General features: G+C 45.4%; 3 protein-coding genes across 12 annotated transcripts in view; all 3 read left to right on the top strand.

Annotated features, from left to right (window-relative positions):
• The window catches only part of LOC127560124 (signal transducer and activator of transcription 5B), a 73,768-nt gene extending 66,034 nt beyond the window's left edge, over positions 1–7,734 (top strand). For all 7 annotated transcript variants that reach the window (XM_051994434.1, XM_051994437.1, XM_051994435.1 and 4 more), the window contains 6 exons: positions 825–919; positions 1,010–1,140; positions 1,883–2,053; positions 3,432–3,483; positions 4,309–4,416; positions 4,833–7,734. In XM_051994434.1, the coding sequence (XP_051850394.1) occupies positions 825–919; positions 1,010–1,140; positions 1,883–2,053; positions 3,432–3,483; positions 4,309–4,416; positions 4,833–4,959 (684 nt within the window). In that variant the 3' untranslated portion in view covers positions 4,960–7,734. The remainder of the gene's footprint in view (positions 1–824; positions 920–1,009; positions 1,141–1,882; positions 2,054–3,431; positions 3,484–4,308; positions 4,417–4,832) is intronic.
• A 4,316-nt stretch (positions 7,735–12,050) lies between these two features.
• GHDC (GH3 domain containing) lies at positions 12,051–17,793 on the top strand. Of its 4 annotated transcripts, none has more exons than XM_051994442.1 (9): positions 12,051–12,162; positions 12,417–12,677; positions 13,438–13,577; positions 13,768–14,281; positions 14,633–14,825; positions 14,982–15,053; positions 15,407–15,540; positions 15,930–16,018; positions 16,263–17,793. In XM_051994442.1, exons 2-9 carry the CDS (start codon positions 12,431–12,433, stop codon positions 16,491–16,493), a joined length of 1,620 nt encoding a protein of 539 aa, XP_051850402.1. In that variant the 5' UTR covers positions 12,051–12,162; positions 12,417–12,430; the 3' UTR covers positions 16,494–17,793. The 4 variants fall into 4 exon arrangements, with proteins under 4 accessions (XP_051850402.1, XP_051850403.1, XP_051850405.1 ...); XM_051994443.1 differs by having other exon boundaries at positions 12,065–12,232; XM_051994445.1 differs by having other exon boundaries at positions 12,066–12,143.
• A 294-nt stretch (positions 17,794–18,087) lies between these two features.
• Positions 18,088–20,028, top strand: HCRT (hypocretin neuropeptide precursor). The gene is made up of 2 exons (XM_051994446.1): positions 18,088–18,517; positions 19,322–20,028. Exons 1-2 carry the CDS (start codon positions 18,299–18,301, stop codon positions 19,748–19,750), a joined length of 648 nt encoding a protein of 215 aa, XP_051850406.1. The 5' UTR covers positions 18,088–18,298; the 3' UTR covers positions 19,751–20,028.
• The last annotated feature ends 1,264 nt before the right edge of the window (positions 20,029–21,292 follow it).

Below are 21,292 nucleotides of genomic sequence, written 5' to 3' on the forward strand. Positions count from 1 at the left end.
ATCTTTTGGGTTGGGGAAGGAAAGTATCAATTTAAAAGTAAATGTTTTCAGCATCATTAGGTGAGGTAACTCACATCCTTTTATATTGATAACTAGCTCTTATCAAATAATTTTTTATTCATTCAGTTGATTGGACATTGATATCCGAGGTATCATGATGGCCTCATGGATTGGTCAGGTTAGTGACAGTTGAAAAAGCTACTGTGTTTGAAAGTCAAGGCCTGTGGATGTTGTCCTGGAGTGTAACCGCTCCTTGTTCTTTTCATACTTTTCTCAATTCACTTCCTTTCCAATCAGTAAACTTATATTCAGTACCTATAGGTGCAGTGAAACAAAAATAAGAAGTGACAACTTTTATGCAGCCTTTAGTCTAATGGGGCAGCTAGGTGGTACTGTGGATAGAGTGCCAGCCCTGGAGCCAGGAGTTCAAATTTGGCCTCAGACACTTAGTAGCTGTGTGATCCTGGACAAATCACAACCCTAATTGCCTCCCAAAAAGCTCTTCCCTCCCCCCAAAAAATGGATGAATGCTACAGAATGTGATGAGGCAAAGAAAAGGAACCATCTGGAGGGTCTGTGGATATTAGGGAAGATTTCATGGAACTGAGGTGCTGGGCCTCAGCAAAAGAAAAGGATTTCAAACTCCCTCCCGAATTTGCTCTTTTGGGGAGTAGGTTAGTTGGTAAAACTAAGAGAGACTTGTTGGTAAAACACAGATACATGAAGATAGAATGTCACAGATGGTTATTTTCCAGTTTATTTGGTTGCAATTGTAATTTAAAAAAAAAAAAAAAAAAAAAACCTTTTGTTGGGTCACAACACAGGAAAACTTACCTGGACGGAATTACACTTTCTGGCAGTGGTTTGATGGGGTGATGGAAGTGTTAAAAAAACATCTCAAGCCTCATTGGAATGATGGGTGAGTCTTTGTTTTTTGGCTAGAAATAAAAAGTTTTTCTTTTTAGGGAGCAAAACTTTATGGAGTTTCTTTTTTTGTTTCTGTGATTAGGGCCATCTTGGGTTTTGTGAATAAGCAACAAGCCCATGACCTACTTATCAACAAACCAGACGGGACCTTCCTTCTTCGATTTAGTGACTCTGAAATTGGGGGCATCACCATTGCTTGGAAGTTTGATTCTCGTAAGTATCCTCCTTTGCACTAACCTACATAAAACACCACCACCAAAAAGGCAGTTGCTTCACTTTAGGTTAGTTGCTTTTTTCATAAAACTGTTTTTATTGAATTGAAAATTTAAGCCATCTTCATTACATAGAATCCCCAAAATTACCTTATGCTGCTTTGAGTTGGGAGGAATCTTTTCTTAATATTTGTATTAGTTAAAAAAATTAGATCATATAGATAGATGCTGTTGGTACAGTAGCAATTAATTCATTTTAATTATATCTTCATTACTTAATAAAACTAAGGGCATGATCATTGGTTATCCCTATCTAGCCTTGAACTTGGAAGTGATATTTCAATGGGGTTTGAGGGGACCTGCTGATTTTTGTCTTTCACATTGTGAGAAAATAAAAGTAAACTGAAAAAACTGTAGTAATATATCAATTTTTCAATAAATATATTTTGTTTTTTAAGAACCAAGACATGAAAAATTAAGATTTCATTTTCTCCCCAGGGAAATAACTTGGCATTAGAATTTGAGAACTGCATTTGGTGAGGGTTATTCATACCTTGCATACCTAAGGAAAATATGTGTATTCTGAGATCATTGACCCTAGTCATTACCTCAGATATAACCTGAAGATGAATTCCCAGGAAGGGCGACATGGAGGACAATGTTCTGTAATATTTGTGGACTTGGGAAAGGGAAAGGTTTCCTGTTCCATGTATGGAGTGTCATTTTTCTATTTGTTAATTTAGAGGAAAGGATGTTTTGGAATCTGATGCCTTTTACCACTAGAGACTTCTCTATCCGGTCCCTGGCTGACCGCTTGGGAGATCTGAATTATCTTATCTACGTGTTCCCTGATCGGCCAAAAGATGAAGTATACTCCAAGTATTACACACCAGTTATGTGCGAGTCTGCCACTGGTAACAGAATTCAAATTTTTGATGTGTTTTGTTTCTGTCTCTTTATCTTAGGTAGCGGTATATAAACTTAATTTTCAGTTACTTATGTATTTTATGTAGTTTATGCAATATGGCAAATGTTAATTACGGACTTTCTTTGCCACCTCATCCCTAATGTTACTATCTTAGGGAATGAAAACTCATTTTTAATACTTGCTTGTACCAAACAAAATTGAGGAAGTACATCTTCTAGGAGGAAAAAATCATAATGCAAATTCCAAAGTCAAATGATTGCTTAATTAACAAGCAATTTTTAATATGCACATCTGCTTCCCTCTATTAATATTTATAACCAAGAATTTCCTATTATATCTATCTCCACATGACTTTCTTTGACCAATTCTTTTGTTTAATCTCCTTTACTATTCTGTCACTGCTTGGAGCTGTGAGATGCAATACTGGTTATCAAGTCCTAAAGTTCTTTAACCCTGAGTAAGTCAAATTAGGGCACTTGCGTATACAGATCACAAAAAGCTTATTAATGACAAAGCATATTGGTCTGTTGGAACTTGATGCTGTTGGAAGATTACTGAACTTGATCCAAAACATTGATTCAAACTCTAGTACTGCTGGTACTGCCTGAAGGAGTTTGGCCAAGTCATATAATCCCTGTGAGCTTCAGTCTTTTCTTCCATAAAGTGAGGAGGGTGTTGTGAGAATCAGGTAGGATAGCACACAAATCCCTTTGTTACCATTTACTCCATAAATGTGAACAGTTGAATCAAACTTCTACTGGTTACTATTCTTGCTTCCAGGAAATAATGCTACATTTTCCCATTTCTGAGTGTGGTTTTCCATAATTTAGCACTTCACACAGAGATCAGAAGTTGAATAGCTGAGTTTTAATCCTCAGGCTACATTCCTCTAGGAGATTGATATAGGGAATGAGAGAAACAGCCAGCATTTAAAAAAAAAAAAAAAAAAAAAGTCATTGCATGAATAGTTCTCACCTGGGGTGAGTGGGCAAGTGTTTTTTCTCAGAATGCCATGAAAATGCCAAACCCTCCACTGTAGGATGGAGGAAGGCAGGCAGATGAATGGGGGAGGTAGTTTTCCTATGGGGTGAGCATCATTAATGTTTAATTTGGACTTGTAACATTGAAAATCTGGTTTGTAATTGGAAGAATTAGTGAAATATGCCAATTAATTATATCAGTGAAGCCTTTAATTTGCATTCTCTGAATTGAGGCTGCATTTGTCCCTCACTTTCTAGGGTAAAATTAAGGGTTGGACCTCTTGGTGTCTTTCTGTCTTATGATCCTAAGAGAGCGACTCTGTTATCTGCTCACTTGATAACTACCTTTGTCCTCAATCCCCTTCTCCTTTTTCTCCTTGGCAGCTAAAGCTGTGGATGGATATGTGAAGCCACAGATCAAGCAGGTGGTCCCAGAGTAAGTGCTCAGATCATATGCACATTTGGATTCTTTTTTCCCTCAATAGTATTTTATTTTTTTCCAAATAGATGTAAAGATAGTTTTCTACATTCATTTTTGTAAAACTTTGCATTCCAAATTTTTCTCCCTCCCTTACCTCCCCACTCCTCAAGGATAGCAAATAATCTGATAGAAGTTAAATATATGCTATATTTTAAACATATTTATATATTTGTCATGTTGAGCCAAAAAATTCAGACCAAAAGGAGGAAAAAATAAAAAGGTAAAAATACTATGGAACATACTTGAATTCTTATCTCCATTTATCATGCCCTGCCCCACATATATCTAAACTATTCCATAAATACCCCGTCCGGCCCTTTTCTAAGAAGCTTTGTTGAGCCTGGTTTTGGGGTGCCATCTTGTTTTTGTTCTAACATACTCTAAGGGCTTCAAACCACAGTTCTTTTTCTCATGAGCATGTGCTGTACCTCCCTTCCTGCCTTCTCCAGTACAGAAGCCCTAGGATTGCCAGTTTATACTACCCCAGACTCAACTAAGTAGTGTATAAAAAAGCTGAGCCTCCCCATGTAGAGGCAAAGGACAGGAGGCAGAGGTGGGTTTTCTTGACTAATGCTGACCTAGCGTGGGCAACCCTGGGGACAAGATATAGGGCAGGTTTAGCAAGCACAAACATATTTTGCTGAAGGCTCAAGACAGAAAGGAATTTTTAGTCTCAGAACCAGAAGGGGCTACTAGACTCTCTCTCTCTCCCTTAAAGTCTGTTTCTGCTTTCTTCAGGCTCTGTGGGATCTAAGGCTATGTTTCCGCTTCTTCCTCCAGGTTTGTCAATGCTTCTGCAGATTCTTCAGGGGCCAGCGCCACCTACATGGATCAGGCCCCATCCCCAGCAGTGTGCTCCCAGTCTCATTATAATATGTATCCACAGAAGTAGGTTGTGTTCTTTTAGGGGCTCAAGGAGGTGGTGACCATTGAAGAACTGTTAGGGTCCCCTAGTGGGCTGGAGTTTCTTGGTTTAAGGGGGGATTATTAAGTTTAAGAGCCTAGACCTGTCTTAATCTATTCAGATGGAAAATGCCAGTGGTTACTCTAGGAATAAGGGTGGGCTCAGTATTGTCCTTCAGCCAGGTGGTCTGTGGCCTGGGAGGTGATTTAACTTAGGTCACTGGATACAGCTTTATTAAATGAATAGTTCTCCATCTTTCTCTGAACTAATGCTGGAGTAAAAATCAGCTCAGAGAAGAGGAGGGAGGGTAGTGCCTTCAGGCTATCAAGTGTAGATCACTGGGATTAAGTGGGGGATGAGGATGCTTTTTGGATTCTGATGTTCTCTCTTCCTTTATCAGCCCTGACTCTGTCCTTGACCCAGATGGGGATTTTGACCTGGACGACACTATGGATGTAGCAAGACATGTTGAAGAACTCTTGCGCCGACCAATGGACAGTCAGTGGATTCCCCATGCCCAGTCGTGACCCCTGACCCCTCCATCCCATAGCTCTTCAGCCCTTGCCGGAGGATCGCTCTTGTGGATGTTTAATTCCATGAATCGCTTCTCTTTGGAAATAATACTCATAATGTGAAGTGTTAATACTAGTTGTGACTTTAGTATTTCTGTGCATGGTGATGCCAGTGGGGTGGGTGTGAGAGAGAGAGTGTGTGTGTGTGTGTGTGTGTGTAAGTGTGTGTAAGTGTATGTAAGTGTGTGTAAGTGTGTGTATGTGTATTCAAGTGAGGTATTGTTCTCCCCCTTCCCTCCTTTCTGTCCAGGATTTGGCTTTGTTGTCAGGACCTTAGGGAGTGTGGCCAATTTCTCTTTACTAAAAGTCAGTTCCTGGGAAAGGCTGAGCTTTGGCTTTGGGAGGGTGGGGATGGGTTGGGGTGGAAGGGAGGTTGCACCTCCTAATCAATGACTTATGTTGCTGTTTCAGCCAAATATTAGTCCAAAAAGTTAACAATTGTTGCCTTTATCCTCTGAATTTTTGATCACTGCCTTTTCACAGAAAAAGCGAGGTTTTCTTTCTTTTTCTAGGTCAGAGTGAGAAATTATGACAGTTTGAAAAGATAAATGGAGTGGGGGAAGAGTTGTGGGTTTTCTGTTGGGGATTGATCTTTTTCAAATACCACTTAGCACATACAGGTTCACCTTTTTGTGTGGATTTGCTCCATTGCCGGAGTGAGCATGCATGTATGCATGAATGTTTAGGGATGTGTATGTTTGAAATGGGCATAAGAAAGACTAGCCATATATTGTACATCCTTGTAGTATTAATACCCTATGCATTTGGGCTGTAGTGGAATACTAGACATTAACTTCCCAAAGTTAAAAACAATAATTTGTTATCTGGGTTTACCCACAATTTGAATTTGATCCTTCAAAGACTTTTTCTTCTCTGCTCATTCTCTGAATTGTTGGATACTAAAGTGTGAGGGTTTGGTTTTGTTTTGGTTTGTGTTTTTTTTTTTTTTTTGGTTGTTGTTGTTTTTTTAGGATCACTTTAAGGGTTATGGATTTTATAAATGTTAGATGCCCTTTTGTTTTTTCTAAAATGTATCCCCTTCATTTCCCTCTTACCTCTCCCTACTCATGTGACATCAGAATTGTCTCTTTTCACCCCAGGTCCTAATGCCAGTCACACCCATTGTCACTTGCATTTCCTTCCAGTGTTTACACCGGTGTCTTGAAGATTTCATGGCATGAATGTCATCTGAACCAAAGGCTAGCTTGTTGAATTAGAAGTCTGTGGTCCACCCATGTGTGGTTGTGGGCAGTGATAGAGGTTTGAGGGGTTTGGTTTATTTGTGATGTTTTTGGTTTTGTTTTGGTAAACAGGAAAAAAAAAGGGAAAAATGAAATTAGCCTAGCATAATTTTGACTCATGGCAATTTCTTTGGTAGCTTCTTCCTACTAAGGAGATGTGGGCTGTGGCTGGGGTGTGTAGCTGGACATAGGTTGGGGAATGAGCAGACACAGCCTATGGGTGAGGCCTATGAGGTTCTTCCCCCAACCCCCTCTCTCCAAGAGAAGGGCACATGGCCATACCCAGGAGAGTTATGTCACTAAAAACCTTATTTTTATACTTGCTAGTAAATAAACAGATATTTTTTTAACAAAAAAGTTATGAATTTATCAAGTATCTTGATGCTGATGGAGAAATATTCCTCTTTAGTAAAGTATTTATTGGAAGGTAATTTTTTAAAAGCCGCTGCGTGTTGGCCTTGGCTCAGTTTTATATGTTGATTACTTTTTAACCTGGGCGTCCATACCCTGGCACTGCCAGGCAGTAGGAGCATCTCTTTGCCCTTCCTGGGAGTAGTCCAAACTCTCCAGAAACACCAGCATTGGCTGTGGGATGCTGTTCACCTCAGGAGGTGGGCTTAACTAGGGCTCTAGTCCTGATGTTGGAGGATGGGGGGAAAGAGGAAGGGGAAAGTCCATGTTTCCTAGGTACCCGGGCCTTTGATAAAGAATCCACAAAATGACTCTCCAGCTTTCTCACTTCCTGATTCCCCTTCTCGGGCCTGAAGCCTAGAGTAGCACGGCATGAAAATTCAATTCATGTTTTGGCAGCCTGTGCCCACCAGGGGGCAACACCACAATAGCATCAAATCTGAGATGGTCTGGGAAAGAGCTGAACAAGGGGAAACCATAGAAATGTGTCTCTCTTTCCCGGCCTCCGCCCAGTTTCTTGCTGAAGATTATTCTTGGAAGTGGTGATGCTCTTAAACCTCACTCGCTCCCGCAATTGCAATTCTCCGGGGATACCAGACTTCCCAGATAGCATGAGACCTGGCACTTGTTTAGCTGCCCTCACTCTTCCAGAAGCTGCTCCTGTGAGAAATTTGGGACTGAGATATAGATTGTTTTCTTTCTCTCCCTCCCCCCTTGCAAAATACAGAGCCAAACTTTTGTTCGTGCTGATTATTGATGAAAGTCAAGTTTTGACCATTTCCCCTACCCTTTTTATCCCCTCCCCTCCTCACAGAACAGTAGCATAAATGTTTTAACAGTGTGTGGTATACACGGGGTTTTGTGAGGGTGGGAATACCCTAAAAGGGAGTATAATTTAAATAAGAGAATACTTTTGATAATTTTTCTTTTTAAAACTTTGTGAAATTATTTCAGATACATATTTTAGTGTTGAAGCAGATTCATATATAGCCAGCCACCAATAAAGTATTGTGTACAATTTTGGGCAGTCACAAAATTGTGTATTTTATGTTACAATAAAGGCCTCCTGAAGAGACAATGTCTTTTTCATTTGATTTATTTCTTCTATATATGTGCAAAGTTTTGGAGTATGGGGGGAGGTAAGGATAGCAACACTAATAAGACTGTGAGAATGGGCTTTTTAAAATGAGACAAAGTCAAGACATGTCAGAACTGTTGTAACAGGGGATTTCTTCAGCTCAGAAGTAGAATGAAATTCTTGAATGGACTTGCAGACCCATCCCCTCCTTAGGGATAAAGCCACATTCAAACCATGTCAGATATACTATTTTGGAGAAGACGCCATCCTCCTTTAATGCTTAACTCCAACATGTCAGCTCTTTTCATTCAGAATGTCATTTATATTCAATTCTACAAATACATACCTATTATCTGTATAAGAACCTGACAGTTTCAAAATTTATCACCTTGAAGGCAGCCTGAGAATCAACCATTCCAAATTTAGCCAAGCCTTTCTTCTAAGATGAATGGGAAGTCAATTTATTAACCCAGTTTTCACATATCACACTTCCAGTTTGGTTAAGGAGTTATGAAATCTTTTTGCCCTGACAACCTTAGATTGACAGCTCCAAAATTCTATATATGACATAAATCTTCACTGTGGCTACTTTAGCTAGTCTTGTTTGTAACCATCTTTATCGAACAATCTAAGGAATGACCTGATCTGATCAATTTTTATCTCTGTCCTAGTTCTCAATACAATGAATGAGCTTCACATTAGGGAAGCCATCTTCCTAATCATTGCCTTTCTCCTGCCAGAAAAAAAAAAATTATCTCCTCTGCCTCAATGTTTCCCCACTTATTAGATTTAAAGGTCATTCCCACAGTTGCCTAGAGACTGCCATCTCAGAATTAGAGAATCTTCTGAACATCACATAAGAATTAGGTTCAAAACCCAGTTGCTACTTATTACTCATGTGACCTTAAATACTTTACTTCTCTGGGATTCAGTTTCCCTTTTTAAAATAAGGATCATAATTTCAGAGTAGAAGTAATGGAACATACCTGAAAAGGAATCCATACTATAGCACATTCCATAAGTGGTTATTCAGCCTTTGCCTAAAGAATTCAGTACTTCCCAATGTAGCTCTTTCTATCCAAACTTAGTTTTTCCTGATAATAAAATTAAATTTACTTTCTTTTAACTTCTACTCAAAGCTTCTAGTTCTGCCCCTTCGGGTCAATGGGAACATTTCCAATCTATCACCTACAGGACAACATTTCAAGTATTTGAAAATAACATCCCTACCTATGCTCCCCATCCTGCACCAGTTTCCAAGCAAAACAAATGATCAGTTCTTATCATAGATTGTCATAAGCTTTAACTTGGTCTCAAAATGCTGATGACCCTCTTCTTTGTATATTCTTCACTTTATCAGTGTCCTTCCTAAAATGTAGCACCCCAAACTGAACCTAGCATTCTGGATATGGTCTGACCAGAAAGACACACAACCAGACTTTCAGCTCCTTCATTCTGGAACCAGTGCTTTCTGTGCAGTACAAGATTACATTAGCCGTTTTTGACTGCCACATCAGTGTTAACTTTGAGCTTTCAATGCCCTAAAATCCCCAGGTGTTTTTCAAACTTGCCTAACTATTTATTATTCCCCCACTTTAGTACTCATGAAATTGATTTCTTAAACCCAAAGATAAGACATTTTTCCCTATTAAACTTAATATTGGTTTCAACCCAAGATAAGCCTTTCAAGTAGTTTTTTTTTTTGATCCTGGCAATCTTCTAGTAGATTTGCCATCTGTGGAATTTGATACAGTTGTCTTTTATCAAGTCATTGATAAAAATGTTACGTAGCATGCCACTTCATTGAAATCCCTCATCCAAGACCATTTTTTACGTAAGATAGAATGAGTAACTTGCTCAAGCTCCTTTGCAAAAATGTAGGTAAATCTTCTCAAATCAGCTAGATAACTAATTCCAAAAGAAAAAGAAAATAAGATTTATCTGGCATGGCCTGCTTTATTTGTTTTTTACTTTTAATTCTATTTTATTTTCTGGTCCGTATTCTCTCCAATCCCTCTTTGTCCATCTCCCCTTCCCCACATTGAGAGGAAAAAACTATTACAATTTGTTAAACTATTAGTTAAACATAACAAATTCTCAAGTTGGCTATGTGCAAAAAAAAAAAAATTATCAATCTGCACACTAAGTCCATTATCTCACTCACTGAAAGTAACATGCTTCTTCATGAATCATCTGAATTGTGCTGATCAGTTGCTAAGTCTCTTAGAAGTTTGTCTTTGCAATCTTATTAGCATTATATAAGTTGCTCTCCAACTCCATTTTTTAATTTTTTTGCTGAGGCAATTGGGGTTAAGTGACTTGCCCAAAGTCACACAGCCAGGAAGTGTCAGGCATCTGAAGTTGCATTTGAACTCAGGTCCTCCTGACTCCAGAGCCTGTACTCTATCCACTGTGCTATCTAGCTGCCCCTACTCATTTTATTTTGCATCAGTTCACACAGGTCTTCCTAGGTTTCCTGAAACTATCCACTTCATCATTTTTCTTACAGCACAATACTATTCCATCACATTAGTGCACTATAACTTGTAAATCATTCCTCAATTAATAAGCACCCCCTCAGTTTCCAAATCTTTGGCATGCTGACCTGGACTTTCTCCCCCTTAATTATTTATTTTTAACATTTATTTTTAAAAATTCTCTCCCTCCCACCCCTCCCCATTGAGAAGACAAGACAATTATACATGTAAAAGCATACAAAACATTTTCATATCAGTTATTATGGAGGCAGGGAAGCAAAAAAAAGTGCAGAAAAAAGTATGTTTCACTCTGCACTCAGAGTTCATTAGTTCTCGATGAAGGTGAATAGAATTTTTCATCATGAGTCCTTTAGAATTGTCACAGATCATTATATTAATCAGAGTAGCTAAGTCTTGATCATCATTACAAGATGTAACTGCTATGTTCTTCCAGTTCTGATTACTTCACTTGGCTGATCAATTCCTATAAGTCCTCCCAGTTTTTTCTGAAATTACTTTGTTCCTCATTTCTTATATCACAATAGTTTTCCATGATGGCCTATTTTTTTTAGTATTTTCATTTTTTAATAGCATTTTTAATTTTCCAAATACCTGTAATAGTTTTCAACATTCATTTGTAAAATTTTCTCCCTCCCTCTCCTTGCCTCCTCCTTCCCCAAGACAGCAAATAATCTGATAAAAGCTAAGTATGTGCAATTTTTTTTTTTCTGAGACAATTGGGGGTAAGTGACTTTCCCAGGGTCACGCAGCTAGGACGAGTTAAATGTCTGAGGTCACATTTGAACTCAGGTCCTCCTGACTTCAGGGCTGATGCTCTCACTGAGCCACCTCGATGCCCCGTGCAGTTCTTTTAAACCTATTTCCATATTTGTCGTGCTGTACAAGAAAATCAGATCAAAGGGGAAAAAATGAAAAAGAAAAAAAACAAGCAAACTACAACTAAAACAAAGTAAAAATACGATGCTTCTGTCCACATTCTCTTGTCATTTGCCACACCAAGTCTATTGGAATTGCTTTGAATCAGCGTCTTGTTGGAAAAAATCATGTCCGCAAGACTGCCTGTTCTTGATGGAGTCGTGCTAATTCTTTGTGAGGGTTTCTAGATGTTTAACCACCCTCCCTTTAGTAATAAGGTTTTCCCGAAGTTTGGAGATTTTACTCTTCTCCATCTTTGAGAATCAGTATGTTTGTCCTCTCCAGGCCTGCATGTGTCTGGCTGAATCCTGGATCCAAAGATCACCAGTGGGGGGGGCTAGCCCAGAGGATGAGTGCCAGGCCTGGCAGCAGGAAGCCCCGTGACCCCGGATGCTCACAGGTGGGTGGCCCTGAGTCACCAAGAGTGGACGCGGCCGCCATGAATGACCAAGGGCCCGGTGTCTCCCCACCATATCTGTGTCCCAGGAGCTGTTCACAGGGGCTGGGCAGGGGGATCTCAGGCCCTCAGGCCTTTCTCCGAGGCCGTTTCCCCAAGCAGCCCCAGCTCCTATTACCCCTCTGATCTTTTACTCGGCAGCTGCCGGGCTCTGAGGCAGCAAGCCAGGATGGGAAAGCTCGAAGACCTCCCAAACAGGTGTTCATTTGCATGCTGCTCGCACACCAGAGACCCTTTCCCCCTCACTCCCCGCTTGGCCCCAGCCTTTGTTTTCGGCTCCAGTTTTCCCCTTCCCCTCCCCTTAGAGCCCCGGGTCGGCAGTGGCACACAGCCGGTCCCTGTAAGACCCCCGCCCCTCAGCATAAATGCAAAGCCCGGGAGCTGCCGAGCCACTAGCTTTCCCTGGCTGGGCCCTGCCCTTTAAACTTCAGCTCTTTCTGGTCCGGAAGAGGAATGTTGTTTCCGGAAGAAACCCGGAAGGACCCTTAGAAACTGAGGTTTAGGGAGGAGATGAGACATTCGCTGGAATCCCAAAGGAAGTGGGAGCACAGGGAAAAAGTAAAAAGGGGATGAGAGGAGGGGGGTTAGAGCCGGTGCGTGCTGGGAGTCGCGCGGAGCCGGAGGGGAGGTAGGCGGGAAAGCGAGATGAGGTGGCCGGGGGGCCGGGACTGGCGTTCTGGCAGCCTCAGAGGATGCTCCCCTCCCTGCTGCCCCCCGTTCCTCGGAGCCCGCCTCCCTCCCTGTGCCCCGGTTGTCCCCCAGGTGCCACGAGCCGGGGAGAAGCGGCTGCGATTCACCTGTCCTTCTCCTAGAACCTCCTAGGGAGATGCTGCTGCCGCCGCTGCTGCTGTTGCTGTTACTGCCCTTGACCCTGCTCTGGTGGCAGAAGTCCCGAAGGGTGAGGAAGACCTGGGGCCACCGTGCGGCCTTGAGAGCCCTGGGCTGGGCCGCAGCCTGGGCCAAGTGGCGCCTGGAGGAGAGCACCAGACAGGTCCACCAGAGCCAGAAGCAGACATTGCAGCGATGTCTTCGGGGACCTCAAAGGGCCACCTGCCCCCGGGGGGAAATACCAGGTGGGTTTTTCCAAAGGACTATGGGAAAGGTTCCCAGGTGCAGCCGGTGTACACGGAGGAATGGCAATAATAACGTTTATATAGAGCTGTGAGGTGTGCAAAGCATTGCAAAAATGCTGTCTCTTAATCCCCACGATGATCCTGGGAGGGAGGGGTATTTTACAGAGGGGGAAACTGAGGCAGAATCCAGGGAAGTGACTTGCCAGGAATCACACAGCTGGAGATGCTGACTCAGGAGTTCCTGACTCCTAAGCCCAGCATTCTCCATCGCACCCACTAAATTCCCACATCCACTGATAGAGGGAGAAAATGCTGGACCTTTTAGATCTTTGTTTCTCACTTGAAAAAACTCGAGATTTGGACCAAAGTCCTTTCCATCGCTACATTTATAAACCTGTGAATACAGAGCACGTAGACTTAGAGGAACCACACACATGAGAACATCTGGGCCCAGCAGTCCCCTTCCAGCGGGGTCTTAGAATAAGAGGGACCCCCACAAAGAGGCCTTTTGCCCAGCTGATCAGCTCCTCAGAGGGATACCAGCCTGACGGATGCTCCCTGTTGTAGGTCAGGCAGACTCTCCTGGTCCCCAGCCTTGCTTTCCTTCCAAGCCAGCCCTAGAGGCTCTTTCCTCTTCAGCACTTCTGGACAAAGGCGCTCCTCCCGCCTTCCTCCCCTGTCCCCCAAGCCCTCCCACACAGGGGTGGGGTGATTCTGATCCGAGTATTTCCCTGGGGGGGGGTATCTTTGATCTGCACAGATTTGGACGGTTTCCGGAATCAGTTCCCTCTGATTCGGCCTTGCCTGGATCCCCACAGCAAGACAGGGGGCTCGGATGAGGGCTTGGCAAAGTTGCAGCATCCGCCATTCAACCCCACCCTGTGGGAGTCTTCTTTACAGGTAGCCAGGGGAAGTGGGAAGAGTGTCTCCAGGGGGTAGAAGGTATTCCCACCCGAGAGCCCTGAAGCTCACATCCCAGCAGTGGCCGGAGGTTTGGCCCTGAGATGGCGGGCGATCCCAGTCCAGGCTTGTGATGGGGGTGGGAGAGCTCAAACTGAGCCTTCTCAGCCCTCCTCATCTCTCTTTCTAGGCCATGTTGCTGAGTTTCAATTCTCTGAAGGAGACGTATCCAGGGGCACTGGTCCCAGGAGGCACTGCCCGTTTGACCCTCACTTCCCCCTGGCCTTGCTCCCTTCCCTGGCCCTTGAGACCCCTGGACTGGGCTTGTCCCCCTGGGGCAGATGCAGGGGACCCTCGGACACTGCTTCTAGCAGCTCTTGGAACCCGGGATCTGCAGGTGCTAGAGGCCGGGACAGCAACGGAGTTGCTGGATGTCTTCTGCTGCCTTGGGGCTGACTGGGAGGGCCTGGTGGAAGCAGTGGCTGCTGGCCAGCCGGGCTTCTCGCCCCCGGCCCCCAACCGGGCAGCGGAGCTGAAAACCGAACTGGAGCAGGGCCCCCAGGGCCTGGTCCGAAGGCTCTGGCCCCAACTGCAGGTGGTGGTGACCATGGACGCAGGGGGGCAAGATGTAGCCAAGGCCGCCTTGGGGGCTACCTGGTGCCAAGGGCTGCCTTTCTTCTCACCTGCTTATGTGGCTGCCGGAGGTCAGGGAGTGGGAGAGCTCTGGAGGGGGCCTGGGGGCAGCAGGGAGTGGAGCCGGGTCATGACTTAGCCAGGGTGGGTGGAGGAAATTTGGTCCTGCAGGAAGAACAGGTAAAAAGCCGAGCATGGAAACGGGGAGGGTCAGAGCCCATCATGAGGTACGGGACCAGGCCCCATCCTTCCCCTACAGGTGGGCAGCAGGGGAGGGAATATCCCATGATGCCTCTCTTCAGGCAATCCTCACAGCCTCATTGCCACATAACCGGTTTGGGGAAGCTAAGGGAAGGGTCTGCTTCGTGCTCAGGCTCCCAGCTCCCTGCTCATTCTCTGCCCCACCTTCGTCCTGCTCTCAGGTATGATCGGACTGAACCTCTGCCCAAAGCAGCAGAAGCCAGACTACCTTTTACTCCCAGGACCTCCCTTTGTGGAACTGCTCCCAGCCTGGGAGAGGAGCCAAGAGGAGGCCCCCCGCACCCTCCTGTTAGGAGAGGCCCTGCGAGGGAAAGAATATGAGCTGGTGCTGACCGGTGGTGCTCGTCTCACCAGGTGACGTCCACCCCCAGGCCCCCGCCCCACCTTCTCTCCTGCAGGAAGATTAAACAAAGAGGCCCCTGGTAAAGCAGGGGAGGGTGGAGGCAAGAGGCTCTTCCTTATTTATCCCTTTCTTGTTACCTCTTCACCCCCTCTCTTTGCCATGCATAGGTGTCCCCTGGGGGATGTGGTCCAAGTCATTGACTTCTACAATCAATGTCCTGTCGTCAGATTTGTCCGCAGGTGAGTGACCCACTGAGGGAAATGCTAAAGGGTTTTTCCAGGGGACTGTGGAGGAGACATTGAGACATCCCAGACCAAGACAAAGCCTTGGGACCGAAAGGTTCCCCTGCTGAGAAGTCTGGAAGAGATCCGGCAGGATCTTCCCAACTGAGAGACTCCAGAGAACAATTTATCCTTAATCCCAAATTCTGGCTTCCTTCTAAACTAGCCCCCAAAATCTTCTCTCTGAAACTCCCGGGAGGTTCTTGTCAGCCCCTTCCTGAGGAGTAGGAGACAGAGTGTCCCTAAATGCTCCTCTCCTTGGGAAGCTGATCTGACTTCTGTGGTCCCTCCCCACCCTCCTCTCCCCATAGGCTGGGTCAGTCCCTCAATGTCCGAGGTGAGGGCATTTCTGAAGATGTGTTCTCTGGGGCATTGCTCTGTGCTGTGGGGCTCTGGCCAGGGGCCAAATTGCTGGATTACTGCTGTGCAGAAAGTAGCATTGTGGGTAAGACATTTTCCTATCTCCCCCTCCTGAGGTCACGCTGTCCAGTCCCCTATCTTTGTAGGAGGTGCCCTTTACCACCACTCTGCTCTTACTTCCCACTGCCCAGAGTTACTCCAAGGCTGATATCTCCCAGGCAGATGGCAACTCCTTGTCTCTTGATAGAAATCCTCTCCCAGAGTCTAATCTTCAGCCCTTCTGGAGTGCTATTTCCCTTCCTTTTTCTTTCTCTTACGAAATAGCAGTTTTCTGTTCTCCACTTACAAGCCCAAATATGCCCCCATCCTCCCCCAAAAAACCTGTCCCTTTTCTCCACGTACCCCAAGATGGGAACTAAGGAGAGATAAGAACTCTCTTAGAGATCCCTCAAGTAAAGAGTGGATTTTCTGCAGGCTCCTTCTCTGATGCCTCTGCTCCTCACTATGAAGTATTTGTAGAACTGAGAGGAGTAAGGGGCTTATCTGAAGACCATCGACACAAGGTAAGAGAGTAAGGAAAAAGGGGTGTGGTTTCCCCTACCCCAGATCCTTGGATTCATTTGGGATGAGGAGAGAGAGGAACTCATCAGGGAAGAAAATGAAGGAAATGGAGGAAAGAGAGATGAGAGACCCTAAGATCTTTTCTAGCTGTGATAAGTCCATGATTTATAGCCTCAGTCCCAACTCATCCTACACCCTATAAACACACTCTTTGGCCTAAGCTTTATTTGTTCTTTCTATTCCCAGCTCGATCACTGCCTCCAGGAAGCATCCCCCACCTACAAGTCTCTCCGTTTCCGAGGCAGTATTGGACCTGCCCAAGTCCACCTGGTGGGCCAAGGGGGCTTTCGTGAACTTCGGACTCTCCTTTCCTCCTCTCCCTCATTTATGCCCTTTTCCTCCTTTCCCCCAGAGATGCCCCGAATCCTGAAACAGAGAGACCTGGTCCAGTTTCTGCTAAGGAAGGTGGTGTCTTGAGTGTCCTCAGGCCCCACCTCCATCACAGATGTCTCTCTCTCATATGTCTCTGTGGAAGCCCATGAATCCAGGGGGCTCTCTGATTCTAGGTGGTCACCCTAGTATCTCTTTGCTTTCTCAAAGTGGGAAAAAACCTTATTTGGGAACCCTTGTGGTCCCAATCCAGGCTAAGTGATATTAACTTTAACTGCTGAGCAGACAGTGGAGGAAGGTACATTTATCAGAAATGAAAGTGCCAGGAGGTGAGGGACATTGTTCTCCCTTTCCTTCCCCCCAGCTGAATGGATGTGGTGTCTTGCTGTCCCTTCATTGACTTGATTTTTAAAAATAGGGACTAGGGTAGAGATAGACATTGAGCCTGTGACTTCATATATATAATATAAGGGATCTTCTGAATGAGGAAACATTCTCTGTTTCTAAGAGAGCATTGAGAGGTTGTGATTTTCCCAGGCTCTCACAGCTCATATGTGCCTGAAGTTAGATTTGAACCTGAATTTCCCTGCCTCCAAGGCCAGTTCTTTCTCTATTTTGCCACAATATCTAAACATCTCTAAGAGATATGGTGTAAAATCGGAGATTAGGAAGGTTATTGGCAAGTCAGTCTCCCTTCTCAATCCTCTACAAGTTTGGAGCCTCTCAACTAGAAACCAACCACTCTCTCCTCCCCTCTTCTCATCCTCACTGCCTTTGCCATAATTTGGCAGCAGCCCCATCCCAGTTATCCAGTCCCCAGTTCTCAAGAGTCTGTACTGATTAATGGCCAGGTATCATGTCAGCCTCTGAGAACCCTGTTACAAGAACAGTTTGCTGGAATTGCCAAACTGGAAGGAAGCTTTAGAAAGCACCTCATTTTAGAGAAGAGGAAACTGAGTCCCAGAGAGATTAAGTGATTGGCTAAAAGCTACACAGCTAGTTTGTGGACAAGCCAGGAGCCAGACTCTGTCCTCTATTTTTTTGACTAAGAAATCAGGGTTATGTGACTTGTTCAGGGTCCCACAGCTAGTAAGTGTTAAGCTTCTGAGGTGAGATTTGAACTAAGGCTACTGATGCTAGTGCCCTATTGACTGGGCCACACCTAGCTTCCCCCAATGCATTATTCTTTATTTCCATTCCACTACTGTTATTCCTTCTGCCTTGGTGTTAGGGAAGAAATAACAGGGGGTGGAGGGATGGGGGCAGTGGGATTAATAATAATAAAAGACCATAGGAGACCTAACCAGTCCCTGAGCCTAGGCAAAAGATGGCCCATGCTTCCAAAGAAATCTGTCAAGCCAGGTCACAATAAACTTGCCTAGATCTATATGTATGACGATTCTATGTCTCAGAGTTGCGGTGAGGTGGAGTGAAAGGGAAAAAAGTTATTTCTGAAACTAGGGGAGAAGGGAGCTGAAAAAAGGGAATATGGGGGTAGACGAGGGCATTCTTTTTTCCTCCTGAAAAATAATGCTTTGGAGCCTCGAGGAGACAAAGAGATGAGAATAAAGAGTTACTAATAATTCATCCTTTTCCCTCGCTACATATAGCTTATGCATCATGTCCAGGAAAAGACGCAGCATCTGCCCCCCTCCCAGTTTCACCATGCCTTCTAATTAGTTTAACGACCCTCACTTCCCCTCAGCCTCAGCCTCATTGTCCCCAGCTAGAGCTGGCGCTGCTTTTGTGTTCTTGGATTCCTGGGTCTGCAGTTGCCTTATTAATGCCCAGCGACCGGTGTCATCTCCAGGGAGCTTTCCATCTTCCCCAGGACCCACACTGTCACCCATTCATTCTTCCGTCCCCAGCCTGGAGACGAGCCCCTTTCCAGGATGGTATTCTTGGTTCTGGCTTTGTCTGATCCGAGGGATGTGCGTAGATGCCCGTCCCTCCCCCCCACAAGCCACAGTCACTATAAGCCTCGGGGCGAGAGCTGCCCAGTCACTGCTGCCCAGCATCTGCTTGGCCCTGCGCCTGTGACTGGACAGCCTTACAGCTCTGGCGGCCCCTTTCTCCAGGGCTCCTGCACTATGGATCCAAGCACTTCAAAGGTAAAGGCCTCAAGGATCTAATGGAAGGGAACGGGAGGCTCAGGGCGGGTCGCGATCACCTCAGTGGTGGGAAAGCCTTGTCTGACCTTAGGGAGGGCTTAGGAGTCCCCGGCTCGGGACTGTGTTCCACGCCTGGTTGTGGTACCTGAGCCAGGCAGCTGGAGGGCAAGGAGTGGGTGAGGTCACAACCCTAGGTCTGAGGAGCAGCTCTGGTCCCCCGGGGAGTGGCTGTCAAAAGGAAGAGGATTCCTCCGTGGCCTTCAGACTGTTCCTCTGATTTATGAACTGGAATTCACTCTGTGTGCGCCATCCTTCTTGGGGGGAGAGGAAGACAGATCAGTGGGGGAAGGAAACAGAAAAAAGGTGGACTCTCACCTCATAAAAAGACCAATAGATTTGTCTGAGACCCTCTGGGATGAAGAGCAGATGGATGGGCGTCATAGCTTATATATACATCCATTCATAGGAGGCCCCCCAAGCCCCATTGTTATGGACAGGCACAATTTATTTCCCCTTCCCCCTTTTCACCTTTCCTTATCTTATTTTTATTTATTTATTTTACCTTTCCTTAACAAGAGTGAATTTGGTAAGACCTCCCAAAAGTGTGGGGAGTTCCAGATCCATACCCTTGGTCCCCTAGAGCAGCACAAACCCCCAGGCTTCAGAGATTCCATTTTCTACAAACTTATTTTTACTGGCACTGAAATTTCTGGGTGGCAGTAGTCGGGAGTGTAGGTGTGGGGGTGGGGGAGGCTTGCCCCCCTGCCCGGGGTGCCCACTCTCCCTTCACCTTCCCCACCGCAGGCTCCCTGGGCCACCGTGACACTGCTGCTCCTGTTGCTGGTGCTCCCGGCCTTGCTCCCGGCCCGGGCGGCAGCCCAGCCCATGCCCAATTGCTGCCGCCAGAAAACCTGTTCCTGTCGTCTCTACGACCTGCTGCACGGAGCCGGCAACCACGCGGCGGGCATCCTCACCCTGGGGAAACGGAGGGCGGGCCTCTCCGGGCTGCAGGGACGGCTCCAGAGGCTCCTGCAAGCCAGCGGCAACCACGCCGCGGGCATCCTCACGGTGGGGCGCCGGGCTGGCGCCGGCGGAGAGCCCCTCTCCAGTCCCTCCGGAGCTCCGGGCTACAGCAGCTGCTCCCGGGGCCCTGGCACTGGCTCCTGCGCTGGGCATCTGTGTACCGACAGCCCCGCGGCACAAGACATGGTCCAGAGCTGGAAGGGGTCCTAAACCGCGGGGGCAAAAGCTTACCTATAGCCCCTCCCCAAACAAACGCGCTTTCAATGCCCCGGGGCCCTCCCAGACTCCCGGGGGGCTGCTCAGTGACTTGTTGTTTGGGCAGTGGCTAGGGCAGGGTGGGGGGTGGGAACTCTTCTTGATTACCATGTTATTCGGGACGGCCCCAGGTGAGGGAATAGGAGGGACAGGTGGGTTTCTCCCCGCCTCCTCTCAGCCCTAGATCTTTGCTCCACCCCAGGAATTGGGGAATAAAGATGACTCAAGCTGAACGTGTCCTTTCTCTGTTACTGCGGTCACCTCTTTCCTCTCTCTAACAGACCTTTGCCGGAGGGAGGGGAGAAGGGAGAAAGGGACAGAGAGAAGGTCTATAAGTTATACCCTTCTGTTTACCACAGTCACTCCAGACTTTGAGGTTTCTCTGTAGCATAAACAATTTAGCACAAAAATAGGGAAGGCAGGATTTTTTTTTTTTTTTTTTTTTTTTTTTTTGGCGTAGAAGAGATTGAAGATGCAGCCCGATTGATTGGAAAGTATATTTTGGCTCTAAGTTCAAATTTGTGTAATTTCCACTGAATCTAAATCCCATTTTCCTCACCCCTTACATGAACTGGATGGGCTCCAAAGGTCCTTCCAGTTATAGATCTATGCTCCTATGTACATTTTTTTTTAAAGTCTTATTTTAAATCATCCCTTTTATTCTCAATTCTTTCCATTCCAGGCCCAGAAAGCCTTCCTGCACCTAGGTAACCACTAATCTAGGCTCTATTTTGGAAATCTTCAGCATGAATGTTAGGAGGAAGGGATGAAAACACAGGAGCCTGACTGAAAATTTGATCTCTCTATCCTTTGTCCATATCCTCCTGCGGTCCCAGTCAGAGACTAAAGAACTGACCAGAAACATTCCTCAATCAAAAAACCCAACTGAGGATATAGGAAATGGCTCCTGGTATGCATACCTTGTCCCATCTTCCCACTGCCATCTGACTGCTTTGTTTCCTTGCAGCAGAGGCAGAGGGGAAGGATAAAGCTTAGGGACTGGCTTTATTCCTGTCTCAGTTTCCTCCTTCACAGTCGGGAAGTTCTTTCTGCTATCCCACTTGCATACTTCTCTGTTGTACTCTTGGGCCCCTTGCCTTTTTGGTTCTGCCCTAAAGTACCCATATATTTATGGAAACATAATCCAGCTCCAGGGTCTCAGTCTTCTCTAGGTTTCTCTCTAGCTTCTCTTTCCATTCCAGAGAAGTATATATGTGTAGGAGAGGGGCAGATGTCAAAGTAAGAAGATGTTAAGATAATTATTTTAAGAAACACAATGTGAACCTCCCTCTTCTTCGCTGAGGTGAAGGACCAAGGGGGTGGAAAACAGCTTATACTGTAAGACTTTGACTGATGTGTTAGTTTTCCTTACTGTTTGTGGGGAGATTGCATATCTTCTTTTCTTTCTTTTTTTTAATTCCTTGTTACAGGGAAGACTGGAGCAGGGAGTATAGGGAAATAAAGGTAATGTAAAAATGAAAAATATTAATTAAAAAA

This window comes from Antechinus flavipes, chromosome 4 (assembly GCF_016432865.1).
Source record: "Antechinus flavipes isolate AdamAnt ecotype Samford, QLD, Australia chromosome 4, AdamAnt_v2, whole genome shotgun sequence".
Taxonomy (NCBI): Eukaryota; Metazoa; Chordata; class Mammalia; order Dasyuromorphia; family Dasyuridae; genus Antechinus; species Antechinus flavipes.